General features: G+C 33.5%; 1 protein-coding gene across 1 annotated transcript; it reads left to right on the forward strand.

The window, feature by feature from the left end:
* Window positions 1–3,286: 3,286 nt before the first annotated feature.
* LOC117991276 (uncharacterized) lies at window positions 3,287–15,622 on the forward strand. The gene is made up of 3 exons (XM_034978853.2): window positions 3,287–3,340; window positions 9,545–9,737; window positions 11,443–15,622. The coding sequence occupies exons 1-3, from the start codon at window positions 3,338–3,340 to the stop codon at window positions 11,649–11,651; spliced, it is 405 nt and encodes a 134-aa protein (XP_034834744.1). The 5' UTR covers window positions 3,287–3,337; the 3' UTR covers window positions 11,652–15,622.
* Window positions 15,623–15,714: the final 92 nt, after the last annotated feature.

The raw sequence follows: 15,714 nt of genomic DNA on the forward strand, positions 1-15,714 counted from the left end.
CGTTAAATGAAACAATAATGTTTGAGCCATATTATAAGAAAGTTCAAAGTAACTCAGCAGGCGATAGGAGACGCAAAGAACCTAACCTTACATTACTCAATGGGTTGCAAAGCTGAAGTGGCAATGGGCGGAGCACATAGTTCGAAGACAGTTTTTGGTATACCACCACCGGTAGTATCCCAATGTGTCTCAAGGTGATGGAATGGCGACCTCGCACCGAAAAACAGCGTTGGCAGACCCATATGGTCTATAGATAGACGACATCGAACGAGTCGCAGGGTGTGGGCCTGTGGAAGTCGCTACATGTTCTGCAATGGACGTCTATCTGTTGATGAAAACGACGACAGCTGTATGGAGAAAATAACAAAAACAGTGATTTAAGAAGCTCCTACGTACCTACTAAGTATACTGCATTACTGGGTTGCGAAGATGAAGTGGCAATAAGCGGAGCCATAGTTCAGAGAACAGATACTTAGTCGTTACGGTTGTCCTAATGTGCCCCAAATCTTAAGGTGCTGGAATGGCGACCTCGCAGCGTTGGCAGACCCACCACTGTGTGGTCAGACGACATCAAACGAGTCGCAGGGTGAGGCTATGAGGTGAGAAGTTCCTAAAAGAGACGTTTCCTCTACAATTATGTCCTGCAGTAGTATATCGGTTGATGACGATGGCTATGGAGAAAATGAGAAAAACGATTTAAATGATTTAAGAAACTCCTAAGACTTATGTTTCATCATCATCAACATCAAGACGATCAACCCATCACCGGTCCACTACTGAGCATGGATCTCCTCTCAGAAAAAGAAAGGTTTAGGCCAAAAGCTGCCACGCTGACACCTTGGGTTCTAGAGTTAATTTCGTCTAAATAGCACGCGCAGTTGAACAATATGGCTTTTCTGTTGAAATGCACAAACATTAGCATATGCAACGGATAGATAGACAAAGGATGTGGTGTAACGGATAGATAGATCTTAATTACTTCCACAACCGCACTTTAAATACTTTGAAATTTAATTTTTTTGCACTCACATCCTCGATGACCTCTTGACGAATATTACTCGTATAAGGTCCCCAGTTCGATTCCCGCTTCTGATTAATTTGTTCCTCTGAGTTACAGAGATATGCCACCCAACCTAACTAAATATCTTTATGGTACCCACTTACCTTACTAAGTAAGTACCTACACTTATTCAAGCTTGTGTAGAAACTTTTTTAGTGTTCCGTACCTCAAAAGGAACCCTTATAGGATCACAACAAAGTGATCCTATAATATAAGGGCACAGTACAGCTTTGCCGGCCTTGTAGCCACGATTAAACCCACCAGGCCAAATTAGAAATTCCTGAATTTCTCCAGTTGGGAACCGAATCCAGGATCTACCACTTAAGACAACATCGCTCACCACTGCGCCAGGAAGGTCGTCAATGGTAAATGTTGATAAGGCAAGCAGTGCTGCTTTGTTTCTATGGAGTGTCAACTTGCCACTGACCTCGATATCTGTAGGTAAGTATTTCAAAGTTCCGGGGATATTATAGAACACCTTGAACGTTAATAAGCTCATGTCCATGTCTTTTATCTAGACGTTCGAGCACGTAGGTACTTCATTGCCTATACAATTATTGTACTGTAACTAACTAACTACCTTATCATTATTTATTCTTGCATAATAATATACCTACATAGGCCTTTTATTCAAAAGCAATTAAGTGTAGTAGAATTATTTATGCATAGATATTTAAATCGAATCGACCTACTGTTTAAAAAATACATAAGCACTCTAACAAAGATATTGATATGTCTTAACCTAGTACATGGTGAATAAGTGGGGTAGGGTTTATAATCAACTAGCTTATGCTCACGACTTCGTCTGCGTGGACTATACAAATTTCAAACCCCTATTTCACCCCCTTAGGGGTTGAATTCTCAAAAATCCTTTCTTAGCGGATGCCTACGTCGTAATAGCCATCTGTATGCCAAATTTCAGCCCGATCCGTCCAATAGTTTGAGCTGTGCGTTGATAGATCAGTCAGTCAGACAGTCACCTTTTCCTTTTATATATTTAGATATTGGAATGCATGAATAATAAATGAAATGAAATGAACTATTAACTTCACAGTGAGTGATATTGAATTACTTAAAACGCACATAACTCCGAAAAGTTAGAGGTGCGTGCTCGGGATTGAACCCCCGACCTCCAGAATTATAGAAGACGGACGTCGTAACCACTAGGCTATCACAGCTCTTCTTTTTAAGAAGAGTGTATTCATCCAAGAGTGAATTACAGTGGTTCAGCGATAAACTGTCATAGTTAAAAATGCAATTTTGTACTTAGGAGGATATTAGCGAAGTAATGTTGGTAAACACTTGTTCAATATGAGCTTATGTGAAAGCTCAGTCAGCAGATTCTGTCAGAAGGATGTGGACACCAATGCACGTATCGTCTGCAACTGCAACTGTCCAGCCTTGATAAGCGCAGCAAAGTACTCACAGGTCAGTTGATGACTCCCTGTGATATCTAGGCACTCGCCTCTAACCCATCTTCTTCATAATACTCTTGGTAGAGCAATCGTGGTCATCACGAAGTGCGACGTCTTTGTGGGTATATGTTATGTGCCCCACGAGCATTCGCCATTTCTCCCTGCTGAGTGCTGACTGATAGCCTGGTACACTCGTGCAAGGGCCGCCCACACCTCAGGCTTGGATTATAAACCACTAGCTGAAGCCCGCGACTTCGTACGCATGGATTTAGGTTTTGAAAATCCCGAGGGAACTCTTTGATTTTCCGGGATAAAAAGTAGCCTATGTCACTCTCCGGGTCTTAACATTATACCCATGCCAAAATCACGTCGATCCGTATTGCTCCGTTGCGACGTGATTGAAGGACAAACCAACAAACAAACACACTTTCGCATTTATAATAGGGGTAGTGATAGCCAGGTTTATATAGTCGGCAGACGTCGAGGACTAATTAAAAATTGGGGAGACGCAATGACGCTAGGCTATGGCCAATTCGTCCATCTGCAGATAAACCCAAAATAATAGAAGAAAATTACTCTGCGAAGCTTCTGACTTTTTTCAGTTAGATTTTCTTTTACTAATCGATGTTCCGTAGCTTCCTATCAAAGTTAACTTGGATATAAGTAGACCCCAACCCCTCTGCCAACATGGAATATCAGGCTGGGGTTGCCTTTGTGTACCTTTAAAGTCTTAAAAAAGTAGATCACGTGCGACTGGGCCGGTAGAAAGTGAAACTTTGAAAGGTTGCTATAAAAATAGTAGCACCCGGTACAAAGAGGTTAGTGCGGGCGAGACCCTGTAGTGAAGTGGTTCAACGGAGACATGGTCAGTTTTAGTTTATTGTGATTAAGTATTTGGATATTTTTTTTCTTTAAGATTTCTCGTGGATATTTTGTAAGTGATGAAGTTTGGAACGTGTTTTGGAATTTTTAGATAATCTAAGTATTTAGATCAGTTACCTAGGTACTACTTTTACAAAATCTGAAATTTCAATTTTATTGTTACGTGTATCTACGTGTACTTAATCCTTAATTTTTAAATTTTTTTAAAAATGTATTTGTCGTCCAGTTCTTACCTATGTTTAAAAATTGTAGCCAGCTCATCGGAAAGGTAGTTTAACAACACAACAGACAAATAAACAAACAAACAGACCGACAATAAGTAATGAGAGTTAATAAAAACGTGTTATGAATGATGACCGTTATTGAGAAGAAAAACTACGTGCTCTATCAAACTATAAAAAGCGAGTTTTAGTTTTTCTTTTCAGAAAGCCTTTTCATTTTAAAAAAATACCTAAGGAAATAAAATATTAATTTTACTATTTGTCTAGTAGATAGATATAAGTTAATAGGTACGTTATATAAGATAATACGTACGTCAATACCTAAGCTCTGCTAACGTTTAGGTACCCAGGTATATCTTACTACTTGGCTATTATTAAATTATTCGTCAAAAAGGAAAAGTGGAAAAAGCGAAAATGAAAGTTCTTACATAACATTTATATCCGTCATAAAGTAAGTATTTTTAAGTGTTCCTAGTTAACTGCATGTAATATTTTGCATCCTAGCATTATATTCGCAAAATAAATTAAAAACGAAAGTAGACTTACTATCATTTGCATATGTAAATAATAATTATCTAAAGTCAAAACATAACGTTAGAGTGGGCGTAAGAATATTTTCACGCATGAAAAGCAATTGTCTAAGTTAAATTAACTATTGCTATTATTAACCAATTAAATGCGTATTTTTCAGAGCGTGAACCAATTCGTTCCCAAGGCCAATGTGTATTTTCTTTCACAACTGAAATTAACAGTGGAGTAATGCAAATTTTCACAAACATAACAATGAACCAACTAACTAGGTAATTAATTACCTACTAAAGAATTACGTAGGTACGTAAACCTTGGTGAAGAAACTCAGTAGGTACTTAGAATTGTAGGCAGATTCTTGAATCTCATCAACTTTCAGGACAATTGCGTTTAGACAGCACTTAATCTGATACTTAGAAATAAAGTCAGAGATTAGTGATTGTTAAGATAAGTAGACAAACGCATAACCCTCCTTTGGGCTTCGCAGTACTCGGGTAAAAATAAAGAGTGTTTTAAAATGTTCTAATATAAAAGTACCTAAGTAATAAGGAATTCTAATTCTGTTTTTAAGTAAAGAATTAGTTTTATCCTTGTATATAAATATAGGACTTCCCTGATTCAGCAGTATATTGAAACAAACGAATAAGTCAGAACTATTTTTTTTCTTTTTATTTGAAGCTGTGACCTGCACCAAGTCCCTGTATCACGTCAACCGACTCTGATCGCAATCAATTTTCTGAAACTCCTCACCAATAAGTCCTACTTGTGGCTGCCAGAAACATCAGCACTTTCCTGATTACAATTTGACAAGCTTCCTCTGCGTGAAGGTACGATGTTTTTTCCTAGATGAATGCTATGTTTATGCAATCCAAAATTAAAAGCAAGCTTCCAAAATTATCAATTCAAAACTTTTTCATAACTACCTACATATTAGGAAAATATCGAAACAAACGCCCACGCCACGCCTTCGCATGCATTAAAAAAATTGTACAATAACCTATCTAAGTACCTACCTACTAGATCTTTTCGTTTTAACCTTTTATGTGCCATATAAGGTCGTATCTAATTTTCGGACTAGATATCTACTTATTCATAAAATACTTTTGTCACCCACAGTCAGTTTTTCCGTTATAACTTTTCACCGTCGCTTCTGAAAACCTAGCCTTTTCTCCAAGAGATTTTAGGTAGGTACTTACATCTACTATACTATATAAAATTCAGATCTCTATAAATCGGATGAAATCCAGATTTCCTATAAGTATATCGTCACCCAATGATACCTTTCGCAAATAGCCTTGGTATATGCGTAATGGACACAGAATACATAAGAACGTACCCTGCGAGCGAGAAACTCCGTAATTTGAAGTAAATTGCCTTCAAACATTATGGTTAGCATCAAGTGCCTAAGTAAGTAGGTACAATCGATTTTCTACGTCAATGACATATTTTTGATTGTGTAATTATTACCTATCATTTGCGATACAGTTAGCTTACGGCGAATAACGATTTGGGTAATTAGGTATAATTTCTTCCATAAACTGCAAAAATAAGTATTTAGGTAGTTTGATAAATTATTTTTCGACAATTGGCTATATGGAGGATTCCTAGGCCTTTAAGATTTTTATATTCTAGTTTAATCAAGGAACTTCATGCCTACCAGATATTATTGATAGTTGGATTTAGTCATCTAGAGTTGGACAAAGTGGTCTCTGCAAATTGTACGCTTTTTATAGCAAACTGCTCTCCACAGTCCGACTTCAATAAATTACTTATCCGAATTCAAGATAATAATGCTCACTGTGGGTTTGGATATAGTCCACCACGCTGGTCAAGTGTGGATTGGCAGACTTCACCACCTTTGAGAACATTTTAAAGAACTCTCAGGTATGGAGATTTACTTACGATTTTAATTGCTTGAATCGCACATTTAACTTTGAAAAGTTAGAAGTGTGTGCGTGCTGAACCCCCGAATCGGCATTGTATGTGACGGACCCCGGTTCATGAGTATCTACTTATCTAGGTACATTCAATTTTGTTTAAATTCAAAACCATCTCCTTTTCAAATTATTGTTTGACAAAAAACTTAAAACCACCAAATACCACTTAGGTATGTACCTACGGAACATAAAAGCGTTTAGTTGTGCAGTCACGTCTTTATAGTTATACGGTACATTAAGTTAAATGTAGCAAGTAAAAGTGATTTCGCAAGAGACCTTGATTTTGTTCTGACATAAATGTTTTGTTGTAGCAGTAAATACATTAAGTAGATACCTACACTTAAGTACGAGTATTACCATGAGTTTTACTCTCAATTGGTCACCAGGCAGCATTGCCTTTCACTTACACGGAACCTTTTGAAGGTTAACCGGATTGGGCGGCTGCCTGGAGGCGGTCGTGGTTGATCAATCTTTGAAATTCAAAATGCTGATTGCTCCCAATAAGGTAATGTCAGCTGCTGTAAACATACGTAATAAAAACATGTACCTAGGTAGAAACTTTTACTTTCTTTGTTGATGACTCTTGACTCTCTTAATTTGAACAACAAAATGATTAATAATTTGAAAGAGCTAAAATTTCAAACATTGCAGTTAAGCCACTAATTTGTATGCTATGAGTAGCAATTTAAGTTAAATGAGATGAAAAGTTTATTAACAACAACATTTTCATCATCATCAACAACCGATAGACGTCCACTGCTGGGCATAGGTCTCTTGTAGGTACTTCCACACGCCTGACGCCACGGTCCTGCGCTGTCTGAATCCAGCGGCATTAACAAGTTTTGTTTTTAAAACTCTAAAAATTAAATGACAAATTAAAACCTATTACAATAATGCACATAAGTTTGGAAACATCAGTGGATTTATTCTAAGTAGGTATGTACTTACTACTTCGAACTTCGGACTTTATAAAATAGAGGAACTTTAAACTTAAATTTTTCAAACCCATATTTTCGTGTCCTACCCTTTTCTACAGTTACAATTTTTGATTACGTAGGCGACAAAATGAAAATTTCGAAACCTCGTGAACAATATCGATTTCCAACTTTAATTATTATGCAGGCAGATACATTTCATTAATTAAATGACGCGAGATTAAAACTGTTTCGATTTGCTGTTTGGAATTACTTCAATGCTTTGTACTTTCTAAAATAATGAGCGCAAGTAACGTAACGTCCGATCCGATTTCAAAAACAGCTGCTTTATTAGGGTTGGCATCTGGCCAGCGTTCCTGAACTATTGTCTCCTGAATTTGGTTCACCATATTTTACGTAAGATCGTAGGAAATTGTCCAATAATGCACATTTATAATGTAAAACCATCTCTACCACTTCTTTCACACTATTATTTTTTAAATGATTTGTTAAATACATTGATATGCTTTATTAGGCCTAATTTATTTATAGCTGTAAGGACTATAGGTACCTACTAATCTATTATTTAATCTAAAAAAATAAAAATATAGATAGGTAATAAATTCTTAAAAAATGGACTTGGTTTCTTAGCAGCCCTATCTTGACCAACAAAAGATTTGCCACCAGACGTGGGAAAGATTTTTGCATAACAAGTTTCGCTTTTTCGCACATACCCGATAATTCGGAAACTGAAATAATGATTATGTAGGCTTGTCACATAAGTAGTTTGTTTCGCCTGTCATTTGATGATTAGAACATGATGCCTCCTGTGAATTCTTAGTAAGACCCAAATATTGCAAACTAAGCAGTTTATATAATACATGGATGGAATATCGATTGTATACCTAGCTTGGGGTTGCAGGGTCTCAAACACGGCTGAAAAATAAAGATCGGTTGATTAAAATAAAAATATTTTGGTGGGATAGGCAGGTAATATGTAACTACATACTACTACCCGTAATATTCCAATCCATTTAACGTATAATAAGGTACGCGAGCCAAATATTTTATTATGTAAATGGATATATAATATAATTATTACTATGAGTTTCTTCCATCTATATTTACACTTATTCACCACAGAATAACTTTCGCTTACGCAATTTATACAATACAGGTACAAGTAATTAATAGTTTTAACTTTTAACAATTCGATTTGCTTGACTAGTTATGTTGTTATGCAAAAAGTTACTATAATAGATATTTATCTCATTATAATCTTTTGATCCATAGCAAATAGCTTATAGCGAGTAATTATAAATCGTTGGGTAACAGATACAGAGATTTCATGATTGTGCTTACACTTGGTACAAGCCTAGTTTGCTCTATCTGTGATTTTATTTCTATTATCTTCAAACGATCCGGCTCCAAGGACCATAATTATTCATACGCAAAACGAATGTTGTAAGGAGTAGAGCAATTTAATAAAAGTATCGATACCTTCGACCTTATAAACATTTATCTGGACTGAGAGACTATAATTTAGAAATTATAAATTCTCTAATCCGGGAATCTGGCACCTCCCACCTATAAGACCACAGCGCTTACCACTGCACCAGGGAGGTTGTCATACGTAATACGTACATATACGTAAAGTACGATACTGTGCATATTATACGCAAATTATAAAGTAAAAGTTGCTTAAAAATCAAAGCATATACAGCTACAATAGCACGCGTGTAAGCTCCAATTACAATCTTGCGTAATACCAACGGCTCGTGACCAGTCTTACAAGTATTACCTTACCACATCTCACTCAAGGAATAAGTAGATAAGTACTGACTACTGAACTACTGACATACTCCAATCAATCTCAGAAGCTGCGTGCCTCGGACGACCATTCAGTCACGCACTACGGCTTATGAATTACATTTACAAAGTATTTATGTGTCATAGTAATCATCGAGGACGTATACGTTTAGTCAGTGACCGGTCGAGATGGCAATCGGGGAAGGAACGCCTCGCACAGCCCCCACGCTAACCCTGTGCGGGCGAGCGCGGGTGAAGTGCGGGTATGCGGGGCGTCCCCTTATGTGAACAGTACAATACAATACTTTGAACAGTAGCAACACAGTTGTCTTTGGTTTTGTCTGTTAATATGTCCGACCTAGTTGTGTGAGGAATTATTGCGTGTTTTATAAAGAAGTCGACATGTTAGCTCTGAACCTAAATTAAATACAGTTATTCAAGCTTCCAGTAGAGTACTTTTATTTCATAAGTCCTTACACCTTATACAATCACTTACTACACCCTACTTATTACACCCTATTGCAATCTCGACGCTGTTTTCACAAACGATTAAGTAGTTTTAAATGGTAGATCGCTGTCCTTTAAAACTTTAAAGACTTAGAGACAGCTGTTTCATATTAAATATAATATGACGACTTATACCTTTGAACTGATCTAAATATTTATTTTTAAGATCGGAAGAAGTTTCATTACCTACTTCAGTTGTCTTTCCTTCACCGTCATGATTTCTTTCATCATTAGTCTTAGATTTTTAATTAATTTATCATTTTCTTTGCAGCATTTCATAATCTTCACGGCGTTCCTCGCTATGGCCAGTGCCATGCCGTCATTCATAGCAGTACCGGCGGATCAGATCGCTTTTGTAGACCTCACACAGTTACGAGCTAGAAGATTACCAAGACAGACCCTACCTGAAGCTTTGTATGAACACAACTACCATCCAATACCGTTGCAGAATTATAAGCAAGGAAGTAAGTATCTCATCACCATCATCAACCGTTAGACATCCACTGCTGGACATAGGTCTCTTGTAGGGACTTCTACACGCCACGGGCTTGCGCCGCCTGAATCCTGCGGCTCCTTGCGATTCGTCTAACTGAGTTAATACCAACTTACCTACAAATCAATAGAATCCCTAAAACACCAATAATTTTAAATAATTGATTAGATTCTCAATCAGACAGCTTCAAAATATAGAGCGTAAAGCAGTCGACATATTTTAATATATTATGTAATTGAGTTGTAAGTAATATCCAAAGAAAATCTCAAATTTTTGATTTGAATAATTTTTTTAACATATACTTAGCTTTTGTCCGCTACTTCATCCGCTTGATATACCTACAAACGAACAAATTACTTTTTCTAATATTAGTTTAGATTACTCATTTGCATGTCAATTCGTTTAACGACGTATTTATAGGCTTGTGTTACCGTTTTGTAAGCATCGATCTTACAGCATATTATTATAAGTACCGTAACGCTTGGTAGATAATGGCTAATGATATTATTCAATTCCACGATTCAATTCATAATAATTTCTGAAGAGCTTGTATTGTTACTCATAAATTTCAAAGAAAGCGCACGGAACGCAATACATAACCATCGGCTTAGGATTATCAATCATGGTTATTGGCTCGTCACGTACCTACATTCAAAGGATTAGCTTTCTAAAATGGAGTTTGATTTCATATTCATATTGAATACCCTATTTGCAAACATACCATTTGCAATTGTAACTTTCTTCTATTGTTCTGTCTTTAATAGGCGATTAGTTATAGTCAGTTACATACCTAAATCGTTACTCCCTGGAATTTAAACTAGGGTTATGCAAAACAGTTCGTTGGATGTAATGTTTCTAAGATGGTAAATCACTTTCAATTTCTTGTCGACACATAATAATTATAGATTGTACCTTTGCCGTAGTTTGATTATTACCTTCCGTAAGCAGCAAGTAAATTATGGACGGATATTTTAAACATTATAATGTGCTTGGATAAGATTATAATCTGGGAACAACGTTGCTGCTGTTGTTACTTAAGTAGTTAATCTATTTTGTGGATAATTATATATTTGCTTCATTGTGTACTTGGTTCTTAATTTTTTTTTTTTAATAAGAATATTAGCCATGTTAAAATGACTAATATTCCCCTTTCCTCTCCAACTAAGCGTCAGGCTTGTGCTAGGAGTAGGTACGACAATAGTGCAACGGGCGGGGTTTGAACCGTCGACCTTTCGGTTTTCAGTCCACTCCTTTACCGGTTGAGCTATTGAGGCTCTAATTAAATTAAAATTATAATGCTGGCAATGAGAATTTTGCATTACCTAGTTTTAAGTCAAGTTTAAAATACGAGTAGCTTGTAACCGTAATTATTATAATTACTTACGTAATTGGTGTTGCTGAATTGTGTCAATATTGGCTCCTTTATTGAACAATGAGGTCACCATAAAAATATATAGTACCTAAATAGAAAAGGTGTTTTTATAACTTTGCTTTTGAAGGAGGTACAAATTTTGTTATAAGACCTCTATTCCGAAACATTTTTGTACAATACTTAGATAACAATACATAGATTGAACATGACTAGTTACTTTCTTACTTTACATTTATAGTTGTTGGTTGGTGCGAATTCAATTTTTTGAGATAAGTAGTTATAAATATAACCTCCTTTGTTTCAGCCGTAGCCCTCGCCCCACCTCCTGCGCCAGGAGCCATTGCAAGATTACAAGCTAAATCTCAAGATGAAGAGTCTAGCCCAGCAAACTCAGGCGCAGTCGCACAAATAGCAGAAAGACCACCTGACTTCGGAGAATATGTTGATTTTGGGGCCCATACCGGTGATAATGGTGCTTTTGGGTGGTACGCAGACTATCCTGTTAGGAAATAGGAAATATAGATCACAAAACAGATGATAAAAGTTTGTTAATAGTTTAAGGTGTTCTAAAAGTATTATTTGTTTCAAATGAACACGTTAAACTAAAAATGTTTTAGTAAAGTGATCAAAGACTTTAGAGTATTTTGAATGATTCTTGCCAATTTACATTTTTTGGCATGAAAGCAAAACTCGAGTTACCAAAGACAGTATTCTTGAAAGATTTAGAAATTAAAATAAATTTTTAAAGCAGAATTACCGCACATTTGTTTTAGACGGTGAATTCCGCTTCATGCACGTTTTTTAAATGAATGTTTTAATGAATGTTCCTTTTATTACTTTAATGTTTATGTTAACAAAGTAAACTGTGATATGTCGCACCAAGGTAGTTCCCACCCCATAAAAAATATCTTTCGTAGTTTTATGTCTTACATTTTGCCTTTATATTATTTCTGCTTCTACTATTACTTTATATTCATTAGTTTCTATCTTCTTATTATACACTTAATACCTCTTCTATTTGGCTTATCTTCTTTTTTTTTGCTTTATCTATCTGTCGCTTCTTAATCTACTCTTGCTTCCACTTAACATTTTTCTATTAAATTATTTTATTGTTTCAATTGTTTCTTTATTTAAGTGGAAAGTATTAGTATCAATTTTATTTTTTATCAATCAAATATAAAAAAACAACATAATTAATAAGTATAATTCGTTACTCAAAAAAATACTGAAATCATTGAAATATTTCATATTCAGTAATAAATGGAGACTCTTGAATTTTTTTCTAACAAAGTACTAAGTAAGTGCTTCCTTTAGCCTCCAATTTTTGATTGATTTTTTATCGTATTTTACCTATTGCTTCTTTCCCGACTTATACTTATATTTTCAAACTTATTTTAGTATTTCTGTTTACACTATGTCATTCTTTACATCTTTCTTTCGCAATACAATATTATATTCTTATACTTTCCACCAATCTCAATAATTATTGTATTTTAACATTTTTCATTTTCTATGCTTGTACTTTTGATCTAACAAATTGTACTTGTCGTCTTATTTATATTTATTATTTTCTGTGTTCTTGCTATTTATAATCTTATTGTACTTATGTTTTATTATTAATAGATAGTTTATGTAACGTCAAGGTCTAAACTGATTCTATGTATTGAAATCATTCAGTTTCTATGATTACTTTTATTTTAAAATTACTTCTGATATTAGAGTTTAAACAGCTGTTCTTGTATTCCTGTTTTTCTTGTAATATTTAAATCTACTCAAAACTATGAAGTTCTTCTTAAAACTATGAATTTTTTAAAATGCCCTTTCTCGAAATTATTTGCACCCTCACAACAACTATATCCCATCTATCACTATAATGCTTAAAATATATTTTACATAAATAGTTCCTTTCTCTTTGTTTTCTGGCTATTTAGATGTTCTAAATGTGTACTTTTTATTTCTATTCTATGATTGTTTTTTTCTATTAAGCAATGTTACAATATGTTCACTTCTTCATATTTTTACTTATTTCTTTCTGTTTCACCTGCTTGATCTATCACACTAGCTCATGTGCTTTACTTGACTAAATATTCTTCATTCTTCACTACTTCTATCTTTATACTCCGATACCTTTGTAATTTCACAAGTCAGTTTTTTCTTAAATTTTTATTAATTAACTCTGTTGTATCTGCATTTTATAACTGAATTTTCCACATTCATTTTTGTAATAATTTTTCACTTCTTAAATCTTTAGAACATATTTCCTACACTAATGACCAGCTTTAAAATTCTTAGATTTTTAACTTTGTTCTTCTTTTCTTTATTTACTTGTTTCCAATGCTTGTTTTTCATCTTCTGCGTATTTTACTGAAGTTGAGTTTTAGCTATGTTTACATTTAAAATGTTTTTCACCTCTAACTAATGCTTTTGACTATTGCTATTACTTCAGGATCTTTGAAATTCATTACTTTTTACTTTCTTTACTACATACTTTTATTCATTCCTATCCTTATCATCTGCATCTATTAATTCTACAGTTTTTCTTCTACCGATACTTATTTTTCATTATCGCCTTACTACATTACATTTTTAAAATATTTTCTACGGCCTTCACATTTTTAATATCTGTAATCGCATATTTAATATTTTTTTTAAATCACGTCTTAAGTATTTTTTACAAACTACATACCTACATCTTAAATCTCTTCTACATTCATTTTAATATCTATAATCTTCTGCATTCTATCATCAAACAATTTACTTAAGATCATGCTCATAAAACTTACTTTTCTTTTTGAATATAATTATTTCATACTGCTGTGTTTTCTAAATCCACATTTTGCTTTACTCTTCAAATGATATTAAAATTTCATTAATTTGTTTAAACTTACGTGTCATCATTTTTACTTACATTTATTCTTATCTTTCTTTCTACACACTGAATAACTTCTCTCTATACTCGACATATTTTCTTGGTTTGTTTATAATATGTGAAACACCTGTAATGAACACTTTGCTTATTTTCATTTCTATTTGTTTCTTTGTCTTACTCTATACATATTTTCGTCTTTCTTAATGCAAATTTTATTAATTCAACATAATTTCAGCTATCATTTTCTATCTTTGTCTTATTTAATTTAACTTTCCGTTTATATTCTTAATCATAAACTTTATTATCTTTGTTTCTTTTCATTACTTTATAGAATATATTTTCAAGTCTTTTTCTTATGAAATTTTTAAATTTTCATCATTGTTTCAACTATCTTTTTCTATCCATGTCTTGTTTGGTTTCACTTTCCATGTATGTTCTTATTCATAAACTTCATTATTATCATTTTTTCATCTGTTTATCTTTTTCTTACTTTATAGAATATTTTCAAACTTTTCTTATGATATTTTAATATAATTTCAACTATCATTATCTTTCTTTCTTTTTCTTACTTTATAGAATATTCTCTAGAATCCTTTTTTCGTTTTCAACTATCATTTTCTAAACATGTTTGATTTGGTTTTGATTTCCATGTTTTTATTCTTAATCTTCTTTTCTTATCTTTCTTTGATACTCTTTTGTTCTTGGTGCTATTCAACTATTAATCATATGGTTTTTTATTCTTTTGTTCTATATCTAAACAAATTTTCCAAATATAATACTTTCGATTCTTCTGCTCTTACAAACTACAGCTTTTACATCTTCTTTGTTTCTTTATATATCTACTCTCTCTCTCTTTTGTTTTCTAATTTCCTTATTCCTCTTATTCATTTTAATCTTAAGACCTTAACTTTCTTTTTTCCGATTTTTATCTTTTTTTATAATGGTATGATATTTATGTAGATTCATTTTTCTTCTTTTTATTTTATTCTATGATCATCAAACTTTCATTTCACATACTTCTTTACATTATTTTCATTTCTCTTTGTCATAATTAACTTTGCCTTCATGGTTGACACATCTTCCACGGTCTTATCAATTGTTTATCTTACAATCTATTCTTTCCAAAATTTTCTTGAATCTACCTTCTGTAAGTCCGCTATCATTTCTACTTAGTATACTTTATGTGTATATCACTACTTTCATAGTTATTTACATATTTCATAATTTTCTATTTCATCAATCTCTCTCTACCTCTGAAAAATATCTATTTATCTCTATAATATTTAAAACAAAATATGTAAAATTCATTTATTTTTGCTTTTATTGGTTTCTTTGTGCCCATTTATCTTACTTACTTAGCTCATTCTTATTTCCTTTTTAATTTATTAATTTCTACCTTACTTCTACCTTCACTTATCTTCTTTTTATTACTATCTATTACTATCTCTTCACTCCTATATTTTACATCTCTGTACTTTTTCTTATCTTGTTTACATTATACATTATCTTTTCTGCTTCTTAATTTTCTAACCCAAGAACTACCTGGTGATGTTTGAAGGCAACGCGCAAATGTTGTTATTTGTTGTTGTTATTAATTAAATATTATTTTTCTTAATTTCGTGTTTTATTACCTATCCTATATATTTCTATATACTATGGCGAAAATAAATTTTAGGGACATCGACTATGTGTCCATGTGAAATATAA

Source organism: Maniola hyperantus, chromosome 19 (assembly GCF_902806685.2).
Source record: "Maniola hyperantus chromosome 19, iAphHyp1.2, whole genome shotgun sequence".
NCBI lineage: Eukaryota > Metazoa > Arthropoda > Insecta > Lepidoptera > Nymphalidae > Maniola > Maniola hyperantus.